Source organism: Pelophylax lessonae (assembly GCF_965119305.1).
Source record: "Pelophylax lessonae genome assembly, chromosome: 8".
NCBI classification, from domain to species: Eukaryota; Metazoa; Chordata; class Amphibia; order Anura; family Ranidae; genus Pelophylax; species Pelophylax lessonae.
In genome coordinates, this window is record NC_138775.1 from 283,903,329 (window position 1) to 283,927,866 (window position 24,538).

The 24,538-nt window shown below is 48.5% G+C and overlaps 1 protein-coding gene across 1 annotated transcript in view; it reads right to left on the bottom strand.

The window, feature by feature from the left end:
- Positions 1 to 24,538, bottom strand: part of FGGY (FGGY carbohydrate kinase domain containing) — a 433,297-nt gene that overhangs the window by 305,678 nt on the left and 103,081 nt on the right. The window contains exon 5 of the mRNA XM_082264806.1: positions 14,232 to 14,320. Within this exon, the coding sequence (XP_082120932.1) occupies positions 14,232 to 14,320 (89 nt within the window). The remainder of the gene's footprint in view (positions 1 to 14,231; positions 14,321 to 24,538) is intronic.

Here is a 24,538-nt window from a genome sequence, read left to right on the forward strand (position 1 = left end):
ATATTTTGCGATTCGGCACTGGGTGACTTTAACGGAAAATTGCGCGGTCTTGCGATGCTGTACCCAAATAAAATTGATGTCATTTTTTCCCATAAATAGAGCTTTCTTTCGGTGGTATTTGATCACCTGTGCAATTTTTATTTTTTGAGCTATAAACAGAAAAAGAGTGACAAATCTGGAAAAAATATATATATATATATTTCACTTTTTTTTCACATTCCCAGTAAAAAAAATTAAAAATCAAATTTTTTCATCATTTTAGGCCAATTTGTATTCAGAGACACAACAGGATATAGTAAAAGACTATGGGCATGACACAAGAGATGGCCAGAGACTGGGGACATAATACAGAGGAAGGTAGGAGACTGTGGACAGAATATACAAGAGATGGCCAGAAACTGTGTATATAATACAGGAGAAGGTAGGAGACTGTGGATATAATAAAAGAGATAATCAGAGACTGCACACAGAATACAAGAGATGGGCAGAGACTGCAGACAGAATACAAGAGATGGACAGAGACTGCAGACAGAATACAAGAGATGGATAGAGACTGTGTATATAATACAGGAGAAGGTAGGAGACTGTGGAAATTGTAGAGAAGATGGTCAGAGACTGCAGACAAAATACAAGAGATAGTCAGAGACTGTGGAAATAATACAAGAGATAGTCAGAGACTGCAGACAAAATACAAGAGATAGTCAGAGACTGTGGAAATAATACAAGAGATAGTCAGAGACTGCAGACAGAATACAAGAGATAGTCAGAGACTTTATATAATACAGGAGAAGGTAGGAGACTGTGGAAATTGTAGAGACGATGGTCAGAGACTGTGGATATAATAAAAGAGATAGTCAGAGACTGTGGATATAATAAAAGAGATAGTCAGAGACTGCAGACAAAATACAAGAGATAGTCAGAGACTGTGGATATAATACAAGAGATAGTCAGAGACTGCAGACAGAATACAAGAGATCGTCAGAGACTGTGGATATAATACAGGAGAAGGTAGGAGGCTGTGGATATAACAAAAAAGATAGTCAGAGACTGTGAACAGAGTACATGAGATGGACAGAGACTGTGGATATAATACAAGAGATAGTCAGAGACTGTGTATATAATACAGGAGAAGGTAGGAGACTGTGGAAATTGTAGAGAAGATGGTCAGAGACTGCAGACAAAATACAAGAGATAGTCAGAGACTGTGGATATAATACAAGAGATTGTCAAAGACTGCAAACATAATACAAGAGGTAGTCAGAGACTGTGGATATAAAAATCACTGCCATAACAGCGCAATAAGGAAACACAGATTAGTGTCTGCAGGGGCCACGAGAGCCGCAAAAGTACCAAAGGGCCACATGCGGGCCTCAGGTTGGGCACCAGGGGTCCATAGAAATACACATCTGTTAACTAGAGTTAGTGATCTATATTACTGACATTCAATTCCCTAACTCTTGCTACGATGAAGTTATATTCCTAACACACGATGACACTGATGTAGGAGACAATAACAATCAGCTACATTACAACCGAACCACGCCTACACCTCAAATTCCAGCAGGCCAATGAAAGACAATAAAGTAATACAGAATATCCATCTGATTAACATCAAGTGGTTAAAAGAGCATCAAAAAGACGTAAAAAAAAGACAAAAACGCACCAGGAAAACTCATCAACCGCAACCCGCACAGGTGAGAACCTAGCCTGTATAAAGCTAGTGTGCAGAACTTTACTGTTACATTGTTTCATTTTTGTTTCAGAAAAGTTTCATTTTATTGAGTAACGTCACCGGTGATAGAGATGATTTTCTCCAGGACACAGAAGTGTTTCTTTTGGCTGCAAACATCGAAGGTTGCCGAGCATAAATCAAATCTCCAAAGTTTTATCATCCTGCTGTAAACGATGTGGAAAAATTACAGCGCACGTGGGAAGATTAATCAAGAACATATTCTTCACCAGAAATCTACCTTGGAAAAAAAAAATTAAAGTCCGCGCAGGTTTTATATGTGACGGAGCTGCCAAGAAATCCTCATAATTTAATTAAGGAGGGAAAGGTTGTAGGGAGAAGCGAGAGGTAAGCGGTTTTAATATTATGGCTAAACATCTGTTATAAACCGCCGCCATCGCCCCGTCCTCCCGCCGCCCCGCTCCACGCTAGTAATCTCGGGATTTTCTGTAATACACGTGGTAAGAGTTTTATGAAGGTCAGTCCAATGGAGGATGAAGTCTGTCTTGGAACAAAGCGTGTTTAGTTTCAGACACGCCAAATGTAACTTGTTGCGTTAGAAAATCTCTCTGCGTTTCCCGTATCGCATTCCCGATCACCTGGACCATGACGGCTGCGATTAAGGGACTTTTAGGGAATAGGCATTTAATGCTGTATGGGCTCCTCTCCTGGACTAAAATGACTTTCACTGCACACTGTCAGCATCTCACAATGTGCATTAGAAGCTGCAGCAAGTCAGATAGAACCCGCCTCATTTCCTGGGTGGAGGACGCCCACCATCAGCCATTTTCATTCATTGGATTTTGGTTCTTTCCAGGGCTTTTTTTTCTCAGAGAATAGGTGAAGGAACTTCCTGTTTCCAAGCCACCACTTGTCTCCGCCTCCTACCCACATCTGAGTACCTCTCCTTGGTTCCACCCCCTACCCACCTCTGAGTACCGCTGCTTGGTTCCACCCCCTACGTACCTCCAAGTACCACTCCTTGGTTCCACCCCCTACCCACCTCTGAGTATCGCTCCTTGTTTCCACCACCTACCAAACTGAGTACCGCTGATTGGTTCCACCCCCTACCCACCTCTGAGTACTGCTCCTTGGTTCCACTCCCTACCCAACTCCGAGTACCGCTCCTTGGTTCCACCCCCTACCCACCTCCGAGTACCGCTCTTTGGTTCCACCCCCTACCCACCTCCGAGTACCGCTCTTTGGTTCCACCCCCTACCCACCTCCAAGTACCACTCTTTGGTTCCACCCCCTACCCCCCTCCAAGTACCGCTCCTTGGTTCCACCCCCTACCCACCTCTGAGCGCCGTTCCTTGGTTCCGCCCCCTACCCAACTCCGAGTACTGCTCCTTGGTTCCACCCCCTACCCAACTCCGAGTACTGCTCCTTGGTTCCACCCCCTACCAAACTCTGAATAACGCTCTTTGGTTCCACCCCCTACCCACCTCCAAGTACCACTCTTTGGTTCCACCCCCTACCCCCCTCCAAGTACCGCTCCTTGGTTCCACCCCCTACCCACCTCTGAGCACCGTTCCTTGGTTCCAAAGAGCGTTATTCAAAGTTGGGTAGGGGGTGGAACCAAGGAGCAGTACTCGGAGTTGGGTAGGGGGTGGAACCAAGGAGCAGTACTCGGAGTTGGGTAACTCCGAGTACTGCTCCTTGGTTCCACCCCCTACCCAACTCCGAGTACTGCTCCTTGGTTCCACCCCCTACCCAACTCTGAATAACGCTCTTTGGTTCCACCCCCTACCCACCTCCGAGTACCGCTCCTTGGTTCCACCACTACCCACCTCCAAGTACCACTCCTTGGTTCCACCCCCTACCCACCTCTGAGTACCTCTCCTTGCTTCCACCCCCTACCCAACTGAGTACCGCTCCTTGGTTCCACCCCCAACCCACCTCCGAGTACCGCTCCTTGGTTCCACCCCCTACCTACCTCCGAGTACCGCTCCTTGGTTTCAACCCTCTACCCACCTCCGAGTACCGCTCCTTGGTTCCACCCCCTACCCACCTCCGAGTATGGCTCCTCGGTTCCACCCCTACCCACCTCCGAGTACCACTCCTTGGTTCCACCCCCTACCCACCTCCGAGTATGGCTCCTCGGTTCCACCCCCTACCCACCTCCGAGTACCGCTCCTTGGTTCCACCCCCTACCCACCTCCGAGTACCGCTCCTTGGTTCCACCCCCTACCGACCTCCGAGTACCGCTCCTTGGTTCCACCCCCTACCAACCTCCGAGTACCGCTCCTTGGTTTCAACCCTCTACCCACCTCCGAGTACCGCTCCTTGGTTCCACCCCCTACCCACCTCCGAGTATGGCTCCTTGGTTCCACCCCTACCCACCTCCGAGTACCACTCCTTGGTTCCACCCCCTACCCACCTCCGAGTATGGCTCCTTGGTTCCACCCCCTACCCACCTCCGAGTACCGCTCCTTGGTTCCACCCCCTACCAACCTCCGAGTACCGCTCCTTGGTTCCACCCCCTACCAACCTCCGAGTACCCCTCTTTGGTTCCACCCCCTACCCACCTCCGAGTATCGCTCTTTGGTTCCACCCCCTACCCACCTCCAAGTACCGCTCCTTGGTTCCACCCCCTACCTACCTCCGAGTATCACTCCTTGGTTTCAACCCTCTACCCACCTCCAAGTACCACTCCTTGGTTCCACCCCCTACCCACCTCCGAGTACTGCTCCTCAGGTCCACCCCGTACCCACCTCCCAAAGCCACCATTTTAGGTAATACTGTAACATGTGTGGTACTAACTAATTTGGATAGGACTTGTTAATTAAACCATAAACGCAGTAAAATAGATCCCCTGCAGCCTGCAACAATATCCCTCCCCAGCAACAATAGACCCCCGATAACAAAATACCTCCCTCCCCAGCAAAAGTAGACCACCTGCAGCAACAACAGATCTCCTTGCAGCCATCATTGATAGACCCTCAACAACAATGGACAACCTACAAGAAAATACTACCCCTCCCTCAGCAACAATAGACCCAAGGCAGCAACAATGGATCTTCCAGCAACCAGCAACAATAGACCCCTCCCTCAACAGTAGATCCCTCCCAGCAACAAATGACCCCCAAGCAAGATAATACCCAACCGCCAGCAACAATAGACACCCTGCAGCAACAACAGATCTCCTTGTAGCCATCATTGAGTTGGGTAACTCCGAGTACTGCTCCTTGGTTCCACCCCCTACCCAACTCCGAGTACTGCTCCTTGGTTCCACCCCCTACCCAACTCTGAATAACGCTCTTTGGTTCCACCCCCTACCCACCTCCAAGTACCACTCCTTGGTTCCACCCCCTACCCACCTCTGAGTACCTCTCCTTGCTTCCACCCCCTACCTACCTCCGAGTACCGCACCTTGGTTTCAACCCTCTACCCACCTCCGAGTACCGCTCCTTGGTTCCACCCCCTACCCACCTCCGAGTATGGCTCCTCGGTTCCACCCCTACCCACCTCTGAGTACCACTCTTTGGTTCCACCCCCTACCCACCTCCGAGTATGGCTCCTCGGTTCCACCCCCTACCCACCTCCGAGTACCGCTCCTTGGTTCCACCCCCTACCCACCTCCGAGTACCGCTCCTTGGTTCCACCCCCTACCGACCTCCGAGTACCGCTCCTTGGTTCCACCCCCTACCAACCTCCGAGTACCGCTCTTTGGTTCCACCCCCTACCCACCTCCGAGTATCGCTCTTTGGTTCCACCCCCTACCCACCTCCAAGTACCGCTCCTTGGTTCCACCCCCTACCTACCTCCGAGTATCACTCCTTGGTTTCAACCCTCTACCCACCTCCAAGTACCACTCCTTGGTTCCACCCCCTACCCACCTCCGAGTACTGCTCCTCAGTTCCACCCCGTACCCACCTCCCAAAGCCACCGTTTTAGGTAATACTGTAACATGTGTGGTACTAACTAATTTGGATAGGACTTGTTAATTAAACCATAAATGCAGTAAAATAGATCCCCTGCAGCCTGCAACAATATCCCTCCCCAGCAACAATAGACCCCCAAAAACAAAATACCCCCCTCCCCAGCAAAAATAGACCACCTGCAACAACAACAGATCTCCTTGCAGCCATCATTGATAGACCCTCAACAACAATGGACAACCTACAAGAAAATACTACCCCTCCCTCAGCAACAATAGACCCAAGGCAGCAACAATGGATCTTCCAGCAACCAGCAACAATAGACCCCTCCCTCAACAGTAGATCCCTCCCAGCAACAAATGACCCCCAAGCAAGATAATACCCAACCGCCAGCAACAATAGACACCCTGCAGCAACAACAGATCTCCTTGTAGCCATCATTGATATGCCCCCTAGCAACAAAGGACCATCTTCAAGAAAATCCTACCCCTCCTTCAGCAACAATAGATCCCCTGTCAGCAACAACAGGCCTCCCCAGCAACAACAGACCTCTGCCTCAACAGTAGATTCCTCCCAGCAACAACTAAGCCCCCAGCAATATAGGACCCAACCCCCAGCAACAATAGCCCACCTACAAGAAAATATCACCCCTTCTTCAGCAACAATAGACCCCTGACAGCAACAAGAGATCTTCCAGCAGCCAGCAACAATAGACCACCCTCTCAACAGTTGATCCCTCCCAGCAACAAATGACCCCCAGCAGTATAAGACCCAACCCCTAGAAACAATAGACCCCCTGCAGCAACCACAGATCTTGTTAGGAATGCTTCCTGAGCACACTGATGTGCTGTCATGATTCTGCAATCCAAAGGGTTAAACAAGAGCAGACTAATTGCAGTAATTGGCAAACAGGCTGCCTTATTTAAACAGCTCAGAAGCACTGTGTCTTCGCTGTCTTGTCTGCAGCTCTTCCTGTGTTCCTGAAGCCTGCTTCCTGTTACCTGTTTGATATCCGTTTGACCTTTGGCTTGTTCCTGACCTTGTTGACCTGCTGCCCGTCCTGACCCCCGGCTTGTTTGACCATTCTCTCGGATCTCCCTTGTCTGCTTATCTGCCTTCGGATCTTGACCGGTTTCTCCCTTGGTGGGGCGACCCTGAGGACTGCGACCTGGTATCCACACGCAGCAAAGTCCATCCTCACCACTAGAGGCCCTGGCGAAAACCGGTGGATACTTAGATTCCGCACCTCAGGTTAGCCTGTGTCACTTACCTTGGGGGGTCCCGTCTAAGCTCCGCCCTCCAGCACACGTGGGGCCTTCCTCTGCCATCAGGCTACCACTTGTATCCCTAACAGTACAAGACAGCCATGACGGAGCCTGCAAGAGAAGCCTCACCGTTGGAAGAGATCAGCCAACACCTCGCAACCCTGTCTCAAGCCGTAAAGTCGCTTCAAGACGGCTACACACAGCTAGAGGAACGGTTGCGCTCTACGACACTTCAGGGGGGTCCTCCTGTATTATCTGCTTCCTCTCCTGCTGCAGCACCCTCTGGACCTGCTTCTGGCCCTACCGTAGTGATGCTGCCACCAGAACCTCGAGTTCCTGCTCCAGAAAAATATTCCGGGGATCGCGGTAAATTCCGCGCATTTCGCAACGCCTGCCAGCTGTATTTCTCCCTGCAACCTCAAACCTTTTCTTTGGAGACCACCAAGGTGGGGTTTGTTATCTCCCTGCTCCTAGGTGAACCCCAGTCCTGGGCTCATCGGCTCCTTGAAGAGGGCAGCCCCCATTTAAACTCCTTACGGTCATTTTTTGAGGCCATGGCACAGCTCTATGATGACCCGCAGCGATCCTCCACCGCAGAAGCTGCGCTTCATGTTCTTCAGCAGGGTCGCAGGCCCGTAGAAGACTACGTTACTGACTTCCGCCGCATCAGTTCCGATACGTCCTGGAACGAAGCAGCACTCCGTTATCAGTTCCGTCTTGGTTTGTCGGAAGGACTGAAGGACGAGCTGGCACGGGTAGGTGTCCCCGACACCTTGGAAGATTTGATTTCCCAGTCCATTCAAATCGACCGGCGGCTACGGGAACGCAGAGCAGAACGATCTCCGCAGCAGTTCAGACCAGCCTGGACGCTACCAGTTGCTCCTCCTGCATACTTTTCTTCCGCTGGGTCAGCTCCTACCAACCCCGCTCCTGCTGGAGTCGCCTCAGATATGCCCGAACCTATACAACTTGGGATCATACGGCCTGCTTTGTCCCCGGAGGAGAGACGCCGTCGCCAGTTGGGTAACCTGTGCCTGTATTGCGGTGAAGCTGGCCACTATGTGCGCTCCTGCCCGGCAAAATACCATAAGTTCCTGCAGGCCTCACCATCCAGTTGTGTGGCATCTGTTACCAGTTCCTCCCACCTAGCCTTTCCTGTGTCATTACAGCTTCCGGAAGGACCCGTCCCAGTTACAGCAATCATTGACTCGGGAGCCTGCCGTTGTTTCATTGATCGCTCGTTCGCCCTGCAACATGGCGTACCTCTCCGGCTCAAGACCCAGGACCTCACCATCTTCCTGGCTGATGGCTCCCACATCAAATCCGGGCCCGTGACCCAAGAAACTTTTCCCCTTCCTATGGTCTCCTCCTCCGGCCACAAGGAACTGATTATCTTGGATGTTATCAAATCCCCCTTATTTCCCATTATCCTGGGATTACCGTGGTTGCAAGCACATAACCCACAAGTCAATTGGATCACAGGCACCATCCAGTTCCCATCTCTGTACTGCAAGAATTCCTGTCTACCCGCTCCTCCTGAATTCCCCAAGACTCTGTTCTGTCTTGAATCTGAACCTGATGTATGTTCTGTGGTGCCCAAAGCATACCATGATTTCCTGGATGTATTCAGCAAACGGGGAGCAGAGACCTTGCCCCCCCACCGTCCATATGACTGCCCCATCGACTTGCTCCCAGGAGCCGAAATCCCGTTCGGCCGGATCTACCCACTTTCTGAACGTGAGCTGGACGTCTTAAAAGACTATGTAGACGAAAGTCTGAAGAAGGGGTTCATCCGTCCCTCTACCTCTCCAGCAGGGGCAGGTATCTTCTTCGTAGAGAAGAAGGATCACACTCTCCGACCATGCATTGATTATAGGGATTTAAATAAAGTTACTATTAAAAACCGTTATCCCCTTCCTCTAGTCCCCGAACTCTTTCAGAGACTCAGATCTGCCGTCCTGTTTACTAAGCTGGATCTTCGTGGGGCATACAACTTGGTGCGCATCCGGGAGGGCGACGAATGGAAGACTGCTTTCCGCACTAGATTCGGACATTTCGAATACCTGGTAATGCCATTTGGCCTTTGTAATGCTCCTGCCACGTTCCAACACTTTGTGAACGACATCTTCAGGGATTGGTTGGATATCTTCGTCATCGTATACTTGGATGACATCCTAATCTTCTCAACATCCCTAGAGCAGCATCGCGAGCACGTTCGAAATGTCCTCGGTCGCCTTCGCCAGCATGGTCTCTACGCCAAGGCCGAGAAGTGCGTTTTTGAGCAGAACAGTATCCCGTTTCTGGGGTTAATAATTTCCACAGATGGAATAGAGATGGATCCTCAGAAGGTCTCTGCCATTCTGGACTGGCCACCTCCATCAGACAAAAAGGGAGTACAGCGCTTCGTTGGCTTCGCCAATTTTTATAGGAGGTTCATTAAGGGGTTCTCCAACATCATAGCCCCTATTACTCACCTTACTAAGAAGAATGTCCGCTTCCAGTGGACCCCAGAGGCTCAGTCCGCCTTCTCGGTTCTTAAAAAACATTTTACCTCTGCCCCTATCCTGAGTCACCCGGATCCTGCCTTACCCTATCTCCTGGAGGTAGACGCATCGGAAGTTGCGGTCGGGGCAGTCATCTCCCAAAGACAGGGAACTAAAGACTTAACTCACCCAATAGCCTTCTTTTCCCGGAAACTCTCTCCCACGGAGAAAAATTATGATGTCGGGGACCGGGAACTCCTGGCTATCAAAGCCGCTCTCGAAGAGTGGAGATAACTACTGGAAGGAGCATCACACCCGATTCTTATATTTACCGATCATAAGAACCTTGAATACTTAAGATCTGCAAAACGACTTAGACCCCGCCAGGCCCGATGGGCACTCTTCTTCTCCAGATTCTCGTTCCATATTACCTATCGTCCCGGGTCGAAAAATGTCAAACCGGATGCCCTGTCCCGGATGTTTGATAATCCTAAAGAAGATTTGGTACCTGACACTATCCTGTCAGAGAAAAACTTCCTGCTCCTGCTCACTAGCCTGAAATCCCATCTTGAGCAAGCCTCTGCCAACATTTCCGGTCCTCCTGGGATACCCCTGTCACGCAAGGATGGTTTGTTGTGGGCTAAGGACAAAATCTTTGTCCCGGAGGGAGTCAGAGTTTCGGTTCTAGCTGCCTGCCATGACCACCCTCTCGCTGGCCATTTTGGCATTCATAGGACCCTTGACCTCATGCAACGCACCTTCTGGTGGCCTGAAATGGAAAAAGACTGCAGAAGTTATGTGTCGTCCTGTGTTTCTTGCTCCAGGAGTAAAACCACCAGAAATAAGGCGTGGGGTCTCCTCAGACCACTCCCCATCCCTGCCCGGCCCTGGCAAACTATCGCCATGGACTTTATCGTGGAACTTCCACCTTCGGCCGGGTGCTCCGCCATTTTTGTGGTTGTAGACCGGCTTACTAAGATGGCCCACTTTCTACCCCTCAAAGGTACCCCCTCTGCGAAAGAAACTGCAGAAGTCTTTATTAGGGAGATCGTGCGACTCCACGGGGTACCCAAGAACATTATCTCGGACAGAGGGGTACAGTTCACGTCACGCTTTTGGAGGGCCTTGTGTAAGCTACTAAAAATTGAATTATCTATGTCTTCAGCTTACCACCCGCAGACGAACGGGCAAACAGAGAGAACGAACCAGACCCTGGAACAATATCTCCGGTGCTTTACCACCTTCGTCCAGGACGACTGGGTAGCATTACTACCATTTGCGGAATTTGCCTTTAATAATTCACGACATTCTGTCACCGGCCAATCTCCCTTCTTTGCCAATTATGGGTTTCATCCTTCCTTTCTGCCCGACTTCCCATCTGATTCCGGAGTGCCCGCAGTTCAGGTCACCATTGACTTCTTCACGAGTAACAACAAACTTCTGCAGGACACCTTGGCCAAGGCTCAGATAGCATCCAAAAGAATCTTTGATGGGAAAAAGAGGGGAGAACTGATTCTCCAACCAGGTGACCAGGTCTTTTTATCCACAGCTAACCTCCGCTTGGCATGCCCATCCAAGAAGTTGGCTCCCAGGTTTATCGGCCCATTCCCCGTTAAAAGAAGACTCAATGCCGTGTCCTATGAGTTATCCTTACCTGATACCCTACGGATCCATCCTGTGTTCCATGTCACTCTTTTAAAACCCGTAGTTCCCGACGCCTTCCCCGGCAGAAGCCCTGGACCTCCGGAACCAGTGATGGTGGATGGCGACATGGAGTACGAAGTTGAGGCTGTACTTGATTGCCGGAAAAGAGGTAACCAGCTTCAGTTCCTTATTAAATGGAAGGGTTATGGGCTGGAAGAGAATTCATGGGAACCTGAGAGTAACATTCATGCCGGAGACCTGATCCAGGCGTTTTTTCTTGCCCATCCTCAGAAAAGCAGTTTGTTGGGCACCCGGAGGTTGCCTTTAAGGGGGGGGCAATGTTAGGAATGCTTCCTGAGCACACTGATGTGCTGTCATGATTCTGCAATCCAAAGGGTTAAACAAGAGCAGACTAATTGCAGTAATTGGCAAACAGGCTGCCTTATTTAAACAGCTCAGAAGCACTGTGTCTTCGCTGTCTTGTCTGCAGCTCTTCCTGTGTTCCTGAAGCCTGCTTCCTGTTACCTGTTTGATATCCGTTTGACCTTTGGCTTGTTCCTGACCTTGTTGACCTGCTGCCCGTCCTGACCCCCGGCTTGTTTGACCATTCTCTCGGATCTCCCTTGTCTGCTTATCTGCCTTCGGATCTTGACCGGTTTCTCCCTTGGTGGGGCGACCCTGAGGACTGCGACCTGGTATCCACACGCAGCAAAGTCCATCCTCACCACTAGAGGCCCTGGCGAAAACCGGTGGATACTTAGATTCCGCACCTCAGGTTAGCCTGTGTCACTTACCTTGGGGGGTCCCGTCTAAGCTCCGCCCTCCAGCACACGTGGGGCCTTCCTCTGCCATCAGGCTACCACTTGTATCCCTAACAGATCTCCTTGCAGCAATCATCGATAGAGCCCCAACTATGGACCACCTACAGGAAAATACCATCCCTCCCTCAGCAATAGACCCCCGGCAGCAACAACAGATCTTCCAGCAGCCAGCAACATATGACCGCTCCCTCAACAGTGGATCCCTCCCAGCAACAACTGACCCCCCAGCAACATAAGACCAAACCCCCAGCAACAACAGATCCCCTGCCAGCAACAAAAGATCTCGTAAGCCATCATTATTAGAACCCCAGCAACAATGAACCCCCGACAGCAACAATATATCCCCTGCCAGCAACAACAGACCTCGCAAGTAACAACAGACCCCCTCCCTCAACAGTATATCCGTCCCAGCAACAACTAACCCCCAAGCAATATAAGACCCAACCCCCAGCAACAATAGATTCCCTGCCAGCAACCACAGAACTCCCTAGCTAGCAACAACAGAACCCTTCAAAATAAGATCCCCTCCAGTGACAATAGATCCCTCAGCAGCCAGCATCAACAGACCCTGCAACACACCCCAGCAACTCTTGCCATTACATACATTCAGTCCTGGAGGTGCTGGAACTGCATCCCCCCATGTTCCTGCTGAAGTCTATTTCCCTTTAGTAAATCAACCCCTATGAGTATTGTACAAGCAAAACAAGAAAATGCGTCATTAACCTCTTGCCGACCATCAGCCGTGGTTTTATTGCGGCAGGCCGGCTCTGTCCCGCGAAACAACGTACCAGTAGAACGCTTGGCGGGTCCACTAGCGGGTGCCCATTCGCCACAGGGGAAGCTAATCAGCATATCAGGCAGCCGCGATTGCTGCCGGGCACCCGTAATCGCTCCATGTGTAGACAAAATGGCGGTCTGCCCATGTAAACGCATTGTAAACTCTTATTTAGGAACACGGGTCTCTGTGTTCATGCAGAAAGCCCCCCCACAGTAAGAAAGCACCCTCTAGGGACACATTTAAACCTTATATCGCCCCCTGGTGTTAACCCCTTCCCTGCCAGTGTCATTATTACAGTAACAGTGCATATTTTTAGCATTGATCACTGTAGTAAGTGTCAAAAAAGTCAGTTAGGGGTCCGATCTGTCTGCCGCAATGTCGCAGTCCCGCTAAAAATTGCAGATCGCCACCATTACTAGTAAAAAATAAATGAAAATTACATAAATATTTTCCTTAGTTTGTAGTCGCGATAACTTCTACGCAAACCAATCAAAATACGCTTATTAGGATTTTTAAAAAAAAATATGTAGCAGAATACAAATTTGCCTAAAATGATGAAAAAATTTGATTTTTTAATTTTTTTTTTTAATTGGGAATGTTGTTTAGCAGAAAGTAAAAAATATTTGTTTTTTTTTCAGAATTGTCGCTCTTTTTTTGTTTATACCACCAAAAGAAAGCTCTATTTGTGGGGAAAAATGGACAATAATTTTATTTGGGTAAAGGAACGCACAACCGCGCAATTGTCAGTTAAAATAACGCAGTGCCGTATCGCAAAAAATGGGGGATCATTAAGGAGGGGAAATCCTTCTGGTCCAGAAGTGGTTAATGCACTATTTATATGATTAGAAAGTCAGTTTGGGACTAAGAAGCTGGAGAATGTCCTTTAATTTTTGCAAATGGAAAAAAGTGCTGGGAGGAAGGGAGCCTAATCACATGACCTATAGAAGTCATGTGACCAACCTATGCTATCATGGAGTAAACAGAGAAGCGTTCATAGCAGTGGCGGCTGGTGCTCCATGGGCCAGGGGGGCGGCAGATGGACCACACCATACCCCCTCCCCCGTACCACACCAGGCTGCACATCAAGCCGCACACCATACCCCCCCAGGGCCACAGCAGGACGCAGGACGCAGAACCCCCCCCCCCCGGCTCACTCACCTGCCGGCTTCAGCTTCTTCCCCCCTCTTCTGCGTCTCCTCCCTCCTCCTCCATGCCCACTGGCATGGCTTCTGCTTTCGGCCAATCAGGAAACTGGTCTCAGGACCCGCTTCCTGATTGGCCAGGAGGAGGATCCGTGTGACAATAGGGAATATTCATTCGCTATTGTCACACAACTGGGTGGGCTCGGGGCGCAGTGCTCTGCGCCCCGAGCCCACCCAGTTTTTTTTAGCCTATTAGAGCCTCTGGTTCTAATCACATGGTTAAAAAATAAAGCCCCATTGAACTCCATGTGTCCGGCGCCCCGCATGTAGATTAGGGGGCCGGACACATATACAATACACCAGCCATCACTGGTTCATAGGACACGGTGGGCTCCATATCACAGCTTGCATTTTATGAATGAGTTGTAGGCTGTACACATACTGAAAACACAGCTTGTTCAACAACCCCCCCCCCCCCTCCACCTTACCTGGTGAGGGATCCTGTAGCTTTCCAGGTCAGAAAGTCTGGAAGGTCAAAAAATTGACCAGCTTTATCCCAGCATTCCTGCTGCAAGTTCTGAAAAAAATAAAAATAAAAAAAATAATAAATAAAATTTGGATGAAGTCACATGCTCACATAGTTCTGTAGCTCAAGCTATAATTTCACACACACAAATCAGAGTAGCGACTTCTCCTTCTTCCTGCCTCTACCTTCAGAGAGGTCTGTAGGCACTTTCAATGAGAGACAGATTGCCTGAAAGTGGTTGTTATTCTACTACTATAAAATGACAACCCAAAGACAACCTCTGAATATGACGCTGAGCACTCAACTTCTTTGGTCGACCATGGTGAGGCCTGTTCTGAGTGGAACCTGTCAGGTTAAACCGCTGTATGGTCTTGGCCACCATGCTGCAGCTCAGTTTCAGGGTCTTTGCAATCTTCTTATAGCCTGGGCCATCTTTATGTAGAGCAACAATTCTTTTTTAGATCCTCAGAGAGTTCTTTGCCATAAGGTGCCATGTTGAACTTCCAGTAACCAGTATGAGAGAGTGAGAGCGATAACACCAAATTTAACACACCTGCTCCCCAATAACACCTGAGAACTTGTAACACTAATGAGTCACATGACACCGGGGAGGAAAAATGGCTAATTGGGCCCAATTTGGACATTGTCACTTAGGGATGTACTCACTTTTGTTGCCAGCGGTTTAGACATTAACCACTTGCCGACCGCCGCAAGTACATATACTGCGGCGGTCAGCCCCTCACAGGCAGAGTGATGTACCGGTACGTCACTAGCCTGTGATGCCCCGGTGGAGCGAGGCGCGCTCCTGCTCCCGCGTGGTCACGGACCCCCCCCCCCCCGCGCGTGTGACCCGCGGACCCGATGTCCGCCGCTCACTCAGCGATCGTCGGGGGAGAGGGAGAAAGGCAGGCGGCTAGTGTAAACAAGCTGCCTGTCATTCTCCCCTGTGTAGAAACAATGATCATACGGTTCTACTATGTAGGACCGTTGATCATTGTTCCTACAGCTCTAGCCACAGCCAATCACAGTTAGAATCACGCCCCTAGGGACACACACAGCCCCTCCCTCTCAAATAAAGTTAACCCCTTCACTGCCAGTGTAATTTTACAGTAACAGTGCATATGTATAGCACTGATTACTGTAGAAATGTCACTGGTAACCCCAAAAGTGTCAAAAATGTCAGTCAAGGGTCCGATCTGTCCGCCGCAATGCCGCAGTACCGCAAAAAAAAAAATCGCAGATCGCCGCCATTACGCGTTAAAATAAAAACAACAAAAATGACAAAAATCTTTCCCTTTGTTTGTAAACGCGATAACTTTTGCGCAAACCAATCAAAATACGCTTTTTGCGATTTTTTTTACCAAACATATGTAGCATAAAACAAATTGGCCGAAAATGTTAAAAAATTTTGATTTTTACATTTTTTTGGGGGAATTTCATATAAAAAAATGTGAAAAATATTGTTATTTTTGCAAAATTGACGCTCTTTTTTTGTTTATAGCGCAAAAAGTAAACATCGCACAGGTGATCAAATACCACCAAAAGAAAGCTCTGTTTGTGAGGAAAAAAAGGTCGTCAAATTCGTTTAGGTACAGCGTCGCACGACCGCGCAATTGTCCGTTAAAGTCACGCAGTGCCGAATTGCAAAATACCCCCTGGTCTTTCAGCAGCCAAATCCTCCGGGGCTTAAGTGGTTAATGGCTGTGTGTTGAGTTATTTTGAGAGGACAGCAAATTTACACTGTTATACAAGCTGTACACTCACTACTTTACATTGTAGCAAAGTGTCATTTCTTCAGTGTTGTCACACGAAAAGATAGAATAAAATATTTACAAAAATGTTTGGGGTGTACTCACTTTTGTGAGATACTGGGTATATATATATTTTACATATCTTCTAGATTGTAAGCTCTAACGAGCAGGGCCCTCTAGTTCCTCCTGTATTGTATTGTACTGTAACTGTATTGTCTTCCTTCACATTGTAAAGCGCTGCACAAACTGTTGGCGCTATATAAATCCTGTATAATAATACACATAGACAGAAAAAGAAAGAGAAGAAAGATAGCAGGGAGTAGAATAAAAGAAAGAAATGTAAATTGAATTGCAAAACAACAGATAGAAAATGTAAAAACAAACCATTATGTTTTTCCACTCGATTGGCGTACCTAATAAAGTGCCCACAAGGTAGGATCTACATCATAAGAGTTGTCTGTTTTACAGGAATCCAGCATATTAAAAATATCCTAGAAGAAGCAAATTACTTTGGACGGTAAAGATAAGGGGAAACAGACATTCGGTGTTCATACTTTTTTGGCAGAGCTGTGGGAAGCGGCAATTAAGGGGCTAGGCATTAATCTGCTGTGTATCTCTGTCATCAATTCTCTCATTCTTTACAGTGGAGGAGAGCCTGACAGCTTTCTATATTTTTTACATTGATGGAAAGAGTGTCAAGTATTTAAATCTTTATATATGAGCTCCCATTAGCGGGAGGGGAGATAGAAGGACACTATCGCAGGGCTCCAGAATGCTCTGGCCTTTTTCTTTGTCTTTCATGGGTGGAGGAGGTGAGATGGAGAATGGGCTTTGCCAGCTTCTACAGATAATGAGAGACACCTAAAATATTTAGGACTGCTAACAGTTACATTAGCTTGAATAGTAGTCCTCTTATATTTCCCAAACAAAGCTATCAACAAGGAGACATCAAATATTTTGCAGCAGCCCGCAAGCCGCCAGCAAGTTGCATGTTGTACCCTGTTGGCCATCAATAGCAGACAGAAATAGAGGTGAGGCAACAGTACGTTCTAGTGCAAACTTTTCAGAACACTTGGTTCTCTTTTCTAGACAATGTATATATCAAAGACAAAGTACAATAAACATAAAAGAACAAAAGTTAATTAGGTCTGGTCTCCTTGCCTAAGCAACTGGTGTTCTTTGATGTTCACTGTGCTTGTGTGTGTTTTGTATGGCTGTTGAGCGAATCTCGGCAATTCTGTTCAGCAGATCAGCCTCCAAGATTCACCAAGATTTACTACACCAGGCAGATGTTCAGATTAGCCTCCAAGATTCACTACACCAGGCAGATGTTCAGATCAGCCTCCAAGATTCACTACACCAGGCAGAGGTTCAGATCAGCCTCCAAGATTCACTACACCAGGCAGATGTTCAGATCAGCCTCCAAGATTCACTACACAAGGCAGATGTTCAGATCAGCCTTCAAGATTCACTACACCAGGCAGAGGTTCAGATCAGCCTCCAAGATTCACTACACCCAGTGCTGTATCTTGGCCTGATGTTCACTGTGCTTGTGTGTGTTTTGTATGGCTGTTGAGCGAATCTCGGCAATTCTGTTCAGCAGATCAGCCTCCAAGATTCACCAAGATTCACTACACCAGGCAGATGTTCAGATTAGCCTCCAAGATTCACTACACCAGGCAGAGGTTCAGATCAGCCTCCAAGATTCACTACACCAGGCAGATGTTCAGATCAGCCTCCGAGATTCACTACACCAGGCAGATGTTCAGATCAGCCTCCAAGATTCACTACACCAGGCAGATGTTCAGATCAGCCTTCAAGATTCACTACACCAGGCAGAGGTTCAGATCAGCCTCCAAGATTCACTACACCCAGTGCTGTATCTTGGCCTGATGTTCACTGTGCTTGTGTGTGTTTTGTATGGCTGTTGAGCGAATCTCGGCAATTCTGTTCAGCAGATCAGCCTCCAAGATTCACCAAGATTCACTACACCAGGCAGATGTTCAGATTAGCCTCCAAGATCCACTACACCAGGCAGATGTTCAGATCAGCCTTTAAGATTCACTACACCAGGCAGAGGTTCAGATCAGCCTCTAAGATTCACTACACCAGGCAGATGTTCAGATCAGCCTTTAAGATTCACTACACCAGGCAGAGGTTCAGATCAGCCTCCAAGATTCACTACACCCAGTGCTGTATCTTGGCCTAGGCCGACAAGGCCCAGGCCTAGGGCGGCACTTTGCAGGGGGGCAGCAAAAAAGCTGCACACCACATGAAAAAAAAAACAGCCTCCTCCCGGCTCCCACACGAAAAGGGTCCAAGCCGGCTTGCACTACACTTTTAGGTTAATGCCAGTATTATGAGGCGAATTGGGCCAGAGGGCAGGGTCCAGGAGGCAAATCAGTCTGGCACCCCCATAAAGCAGTCACACTGCTACCTGCCGGTATGATAGGCTGCACTAATGGACACTGATAGGCTACACTGGTGGCCACTGATAGGGCTGTACTGATATGCTGCACTGATGAGGCTGCACTGATGGGCAGTAATGAGGCGGCACTGATGGGGCTGAACTTATGGGAACTGATAAGGCTATGCTGATGGGCACAGATACACTGTGGTTGTGGTCTGTGGCCTGTGGTGTACAGATGACAGGGCGGGTTATAAACAGGAAGGGGTGTGTCCTTTACAGGAAGGGGTGGGTCATAATTAAATTAGGGGGTGCACAAACTTAGTCAGGCCTAGGGCAGCACAAAACCTAAATACACCACTGACTACACTAGGCAGATGTTCAGATCAGCCTCCAAGATTCACTACACCAGGCAGATGTTCAGATCAGCCTCCAAGATTCACTACACCAAGCAGAGGTTCAGATCAGCCTCCAAGATTCACTACACCAGGCAGATGTTCAGATCAGCGTCCAAGATTCACTACACCAGGCAGATGTTCAGATCAGCCTCCAAGATTCACTACACCAGGCAGATGTTCAGATCAGTGTCCAAGATTCACTACACCAGGCAGAGGTTCAGATCAGCCTCCAAGATTCACTACACCAGGCAGAGGTTCAGATCAGCCTCCAAGATTCACTACACCAGGCAGATGTTCAGATCAGCCTCCAAGATTCACTACACCAGGCAGATGTTCAGATCAGCCTCCAAGATTCACTACACCAGGCAGAGGTTCAGATCAGCCTCCAAGATTCACTACACCAGGCAGAGGTTCAGATCAGCCTCCAAGATTCACTACACCAGGCAGAGGTTCAGATCAGCCTCCAAGATTCACTACACCCAGTGCTGTATCTTGGCCTAGGCCGACAAGGCCCAGGCCTAGGGCGGCACTTTGCAGGGGGGCAGCAAAAAAGCTGCACACCACATGAAAAAAAACAGCCTCCTCCCGGCTCCCACACAAAAAGGGTCCAAGCTGGCTTGCACTACACTTTTAGGTTAATGCCAGTATTATGAGGCGAATTGGGCCAGAGGGCAGGGTTCAGGAGGCAAATCAGTCTGGCACCCCCATAAAGCAGTCACACTGCTACCTGCCGGTATGATAGGCTGCACTAATGGGCACTGATAGGCTACACTGGTGGCCACTGATAGGGCTGTACTGATATGCTGCACTGATGAGGCTGCACTGATGGGCAGTAATGAGGCGGGCTGAACTTATGGGAACTGATAAGGCTATGCTGATGGGCACAGATACACTGTGGTTGTGGTCTGTGGCCTGTGGTGTACAGATGACAGGGCGGGTTATAAACAGGAAGGGGTGTGTCCTTTACAGGAATGGGTGGGTCATAATTAAATTAGGGGGTGCACAAACTTAGTCAGGCCTAGGGCAGCACAAAACCTAAATACACCACTGACTACACCAGGCAGATGTTCAGATCAGCCTCCAAGATTCACTACACCAGGCAGATGTTCAGATCAGCCTCCAAGATTCACTACACCAAGCAGAGGTTCAGATCGGCCTCCAAGATTCACTACACCAGGCAGATGTTCAGATCAGCCTCCAAGATTCACTACACCAGGCAGATGTTTAGATCAGCCTCCAAGATTCACTACACCAGGCAGATGTTCAGATCAGCGTCCAAGATTCACTACACCAGGCAGAGGTTCAGATCAGCGTCCAAGATTCACTACACCAGGCAAAGGTTCAGATCAGCCTCCAAGATTCACTACACCAGGCAGATGTTTAGATCAGCCTCCAAGATTCACTACACCAGGCAGATGTTCAGATCAGCGTCCAAGATTCACTACACCAGGCAAAGGTTCAGATCAGCCTCCAAGATTCACTACACCAGGCAGATGTTCAGATCAGCGTCCAAGATTCACTACACCAGGCAGAGGTTCAGATCAGCCTCCAAGATTCACTACACCAGGCAGAGATTCAGATCAGCCTCTAAGATTCACTACACCAGGCAGATGTTCAGATCAGCCTCCAAGATTCACTACACCAGGCAGATGTTCAGATCAGCCTCCAAGATTCACTACACCAAGCAGAGGTTCAGATCAGCCTCCAAGATTCACTACACCAGGCAGATGTTCAGATCAGCGTCCAAGATTCACTACACCAGGCAGATGTTCAGATCAGCCTCCAAGATTCACTACACCAGGCAGATGTTCAGATCAGCCTCCAAGATTCACTACACCAGGCAGATGTTCAGATCAGCCTCCAAGATTCTCTACACCAGGCAGATGTTCAGATCAGCCTCCAAGATTCTCTACACCAAGCAGATGTTCAGATCAGCCTCCAAGATTCACTACACCAGGCAGATGTGTTTAGATCAGCCTCCAAGATTCACTACACCAGGCAGAGGTTCAGATCAGCGTCCAAGATTCACTACACCAAGCATATGTTCAAAATCCACCAAGTACTTCATTAGGGTCTGGTGGAGCACTTACTAGTTCAGTGGAGATATGGATATTGATCTGCAACCTAGAATCCAAACTAGGCATTGTAAACTCAAATGAAGCAATAGGTCCAATTCAGTGGAAATACTCTTCTGGGGGGCATGTTATGTCTTCTGAGGGCCAAAAAATGTTGTAGAAGTTTGGTAATTAAGTTAAAGTAATTTTTGAACACCATTTTATCCCACAAAACATTTGCTTAGTTATTCAACTTCAAAATATTGCAAGGGAGTCTAATCTCTGTCGCTTAAACAATAGCTTGGGCCTCAGTCAATTTAAAACTTTAAACCAGCGGAGGGTCACATCGCAGGATTCCTCAAATTAAACTTCAACTCCAATACTCAACATAAACTTCAACACAAACCCTAATCAAAAACTCTAACCCCAATACTCAGCCTAAGCCTTAATCCCAATCCCCAACCTAAACTACAACCTCCAACCTAAACTTTAACCCTCAACCTAAAGTCCAACATCAACCTTCAAACTAAACTCCAACCCTCAATTTATATTCTGACCCAAACCCTCAACCTTAGCTCTGTCCCCAACCTTCAATTAAAACTCTTACCCAAACCTTCAACCTAAACTCTACCTCCAACCAAACCTCTAACCCAGGGGTCTCCAAACCTTCTAAACAAAGAGCCAGTTTATTATCCTTCAGACTTTAACGGGCCAGACTGTGCCCAGTGGAAGTAGAAAATGTCCTGGCACCAGTAACAATGCCACATCATTGGTGTCTATGGGAAGGATAGTGCCCCATCATTGTGTCAGTGGGAGGAATAGTGCCCCATTGTTGGTCTCAGTGGGAGGAATAGTGCCCCATTGTTGGTCTCAGTGGCAGGAATTATGCCCCATTGTTGGTCTCAGTGGGAGGAATAGTGCCGCATCATTGGTGTCAGTGGAAGGAATAGTGCCCCACTGTGTGTGACAGTGGAAGGAATAGTGCCCTGCTGCTGGGGTCAGTGGCAGCAAATATGCCCCCATTTAAGTTTTGGACAGAGTGGAGATTTCAGTATCTATTAGGTTTTCATAGCCGATTACGTACCTGTTAGAGAAATTCACCCTCTCTATTTGTCCTCTTTACCATTATCCTTGAAAGGGAAAGTAAAAGAAAATCACAAAATGTTGAGTTGTCCCCAGAAAAAGTAATAGAGGGAAAATCTTCCAATGGGGACACTTGTTCTGGTGATCTGGGGGGGGGGGGGATTCCCTTAGTTTGCAGGGATTTCCTCTCACTTCCAGATTGGCTGTGGGACAGGAAGTGAAGGTAAATCTCCCCAATGGGACACAGATGGCAAAAAAAATCTGTTAGGGGTTATAACTAGTGTTGAGCGAACACGGACTGTATTATTCGTGTTCGTACCGAATAATTGGATTTTTTTTACCCGAACACGGACACGGACACTTTACTGTATGTTCGGGTAAAAATCCGTGTTCGGTCGTTTTATTTCCGGGTTTTGCATGCTTTGGCGCTCTTTTCATGGCGGGCTTTCAACAGCCAATCAACAATCGTTTAACTGGTGTGCCTTAAAGCGGAGTTCCACCCAAAAGTGGAACTTCCGCTTTAGGGAGTCCTGACCCCCCGACATGCCACATTTGGCATGTCATTTTTTGGGGGGGGGAGCGGGTACCTAGTTTTGACAGGTGCCCGCTCCCACTTCCGCTCGGAGCGCCGCGGCGCCCTGAGCGGAAGTTCTCCTCTCCCCCTCCCTCCCTGCAATCTTCTGGGACACGTCAGAGGTCCCAGAAGATTGCCGGCCAATCACGGCGCGCAGCGCGACTCGCGCATGCGCAGTGGGTACCCGGCTGTGAAGCCGCAAACTGAAACAGCCGGGTGCCCACAGCAGTGATGCCGGCGCCGAGGGAGAGGATCGAGGCTTCCGGCGGCCGCATCGCTGGACCGTTGGACAGGTGAGTAAATGGCTGGAACTCCGCTTTAAGCCATCCCAGCCATGCCTGCAAATGTCTTAGTAGCTGTGATTGGCCGTCTGAAGCATGTGACCAAGTCTTTATAAGTTCGAGGCAGCCGCCGCAGCAGCGTCATTCTGCTGCTTAGCTAAGGGACAGAGCACACATCAACGTGCTGGCTGCTGATTAGGGAAAGATAGGCAGGAAAAAACCATTTGTGTCCGGATAGAATTGAGGGACAGGTCGGAGTGTTTAGGCAGGGCGAGTTGTAGGCATTTTAGGGATAGAGTCTGCTGAATTATAGGGTCAGTGTCTTCTACAAACTACAATCGATATTACTGTGTGGGGGGTGGGGTGAATCTGCACTCAATCCTGATCTACGATCTCTTCTCAATCCTGTTAGGGACAGAGTCTGCTGAATTTTAGGGAAACTGTGTTCTACAAACTACAATCGATATTGCTGTGTGGTGTGGGATTGGAGATAGGCAGGTGTCAGTGATCCACATCCATTTTTCTGTGTGTGAGCTGCAGTGAACACAATCTTTTTGGGCTGCAGTGAACACAATCTTTTTGGGCTGCAGTGAACACAATCTTTTTGGGCTGCAGTGAACACAATCTTTTTGGGGTGCAGTGAACAAAATCTTTTTGGGGTGCAGTGAACACAATCCTTTTTGGTGTGCAGTGAACACAATCTTTGTGGGGTGCAGTGAACAAAATCCTTTGTGGGGTGCAGTGAACACAATCTTTTTGGGGTGCAGTGAACAAAATCCTTTTTGGGGTGCAGTGAACAACATCCTTTTTGGGGTGCAGTGAACACAATCTTTTTGGGGTGCAGTGAACAAAATCCTTTGTGGGGTGCAGTGAACACAATCTTTTTGGGGTGCAGTGAACACAATCTTTTTGGGGTGGAGTGAACAACATCCTTTTTGGGGTGCAGTGAACAAAATCCTTTTTGGGGTGCAGTGAACAAAATCATTTTTGGGGTGCAGTGAACACAATCTTTTTGGGGTGCAGTGAACACAATCTTTGTGGGGTGCAGTGAACACAATCTTTTTGGGGTGGAGTGAACAACATCCTTTTTGGGGTGCAGTGAACAACATCCTTTTTGGGGTGCAGTGAACACAATCTTTTTGGGGTGCAGTGAACACAATCTTTGTGGGGTACAGTGAACAGAATCTTTGTGGGGTGCAGTGAACACAATCTTTGTGGGGTGCAGTGAACACAATCTTTTTGGGGTGGAGTGAACAAAATCATTTTTGGGGTGCAGTGAACAACATCCTTTTTGGGGTGCAGTGATCAAAATCCTTTTTGGGGTGCAGTGAACACAATCTTTTTGGGGTGCAGTGAACAAAATCCTTTGTGGGGTGCAGTGAACAGAATCTTTGTGGGGTGCAGTGAACACAATCTTTGGGGGGGTACAGTGAACACAATCTTTTTGGGGTGCAGTGAACACAATCTTTGTGGGGTACAGTGAACAGAATCTTTGTGGGGTGCAGTGAACACAATCTTTGGGGGGTACAGTGAACACAATCTTTTTGGGGTGCAGTGAACACAATCTTTGGGGGGTACAGTGAACACAATCTTTTTGGGGTGCAGTGAACACAATCTTTGTGGGGTGCAGTGAACACAATCTTTGGGGGGGTACAGTGAACACAATCTTTTTGGGGTGCAGTGAACAACATCCTTTTAGGGTGCAGTGAACACAATCTTTG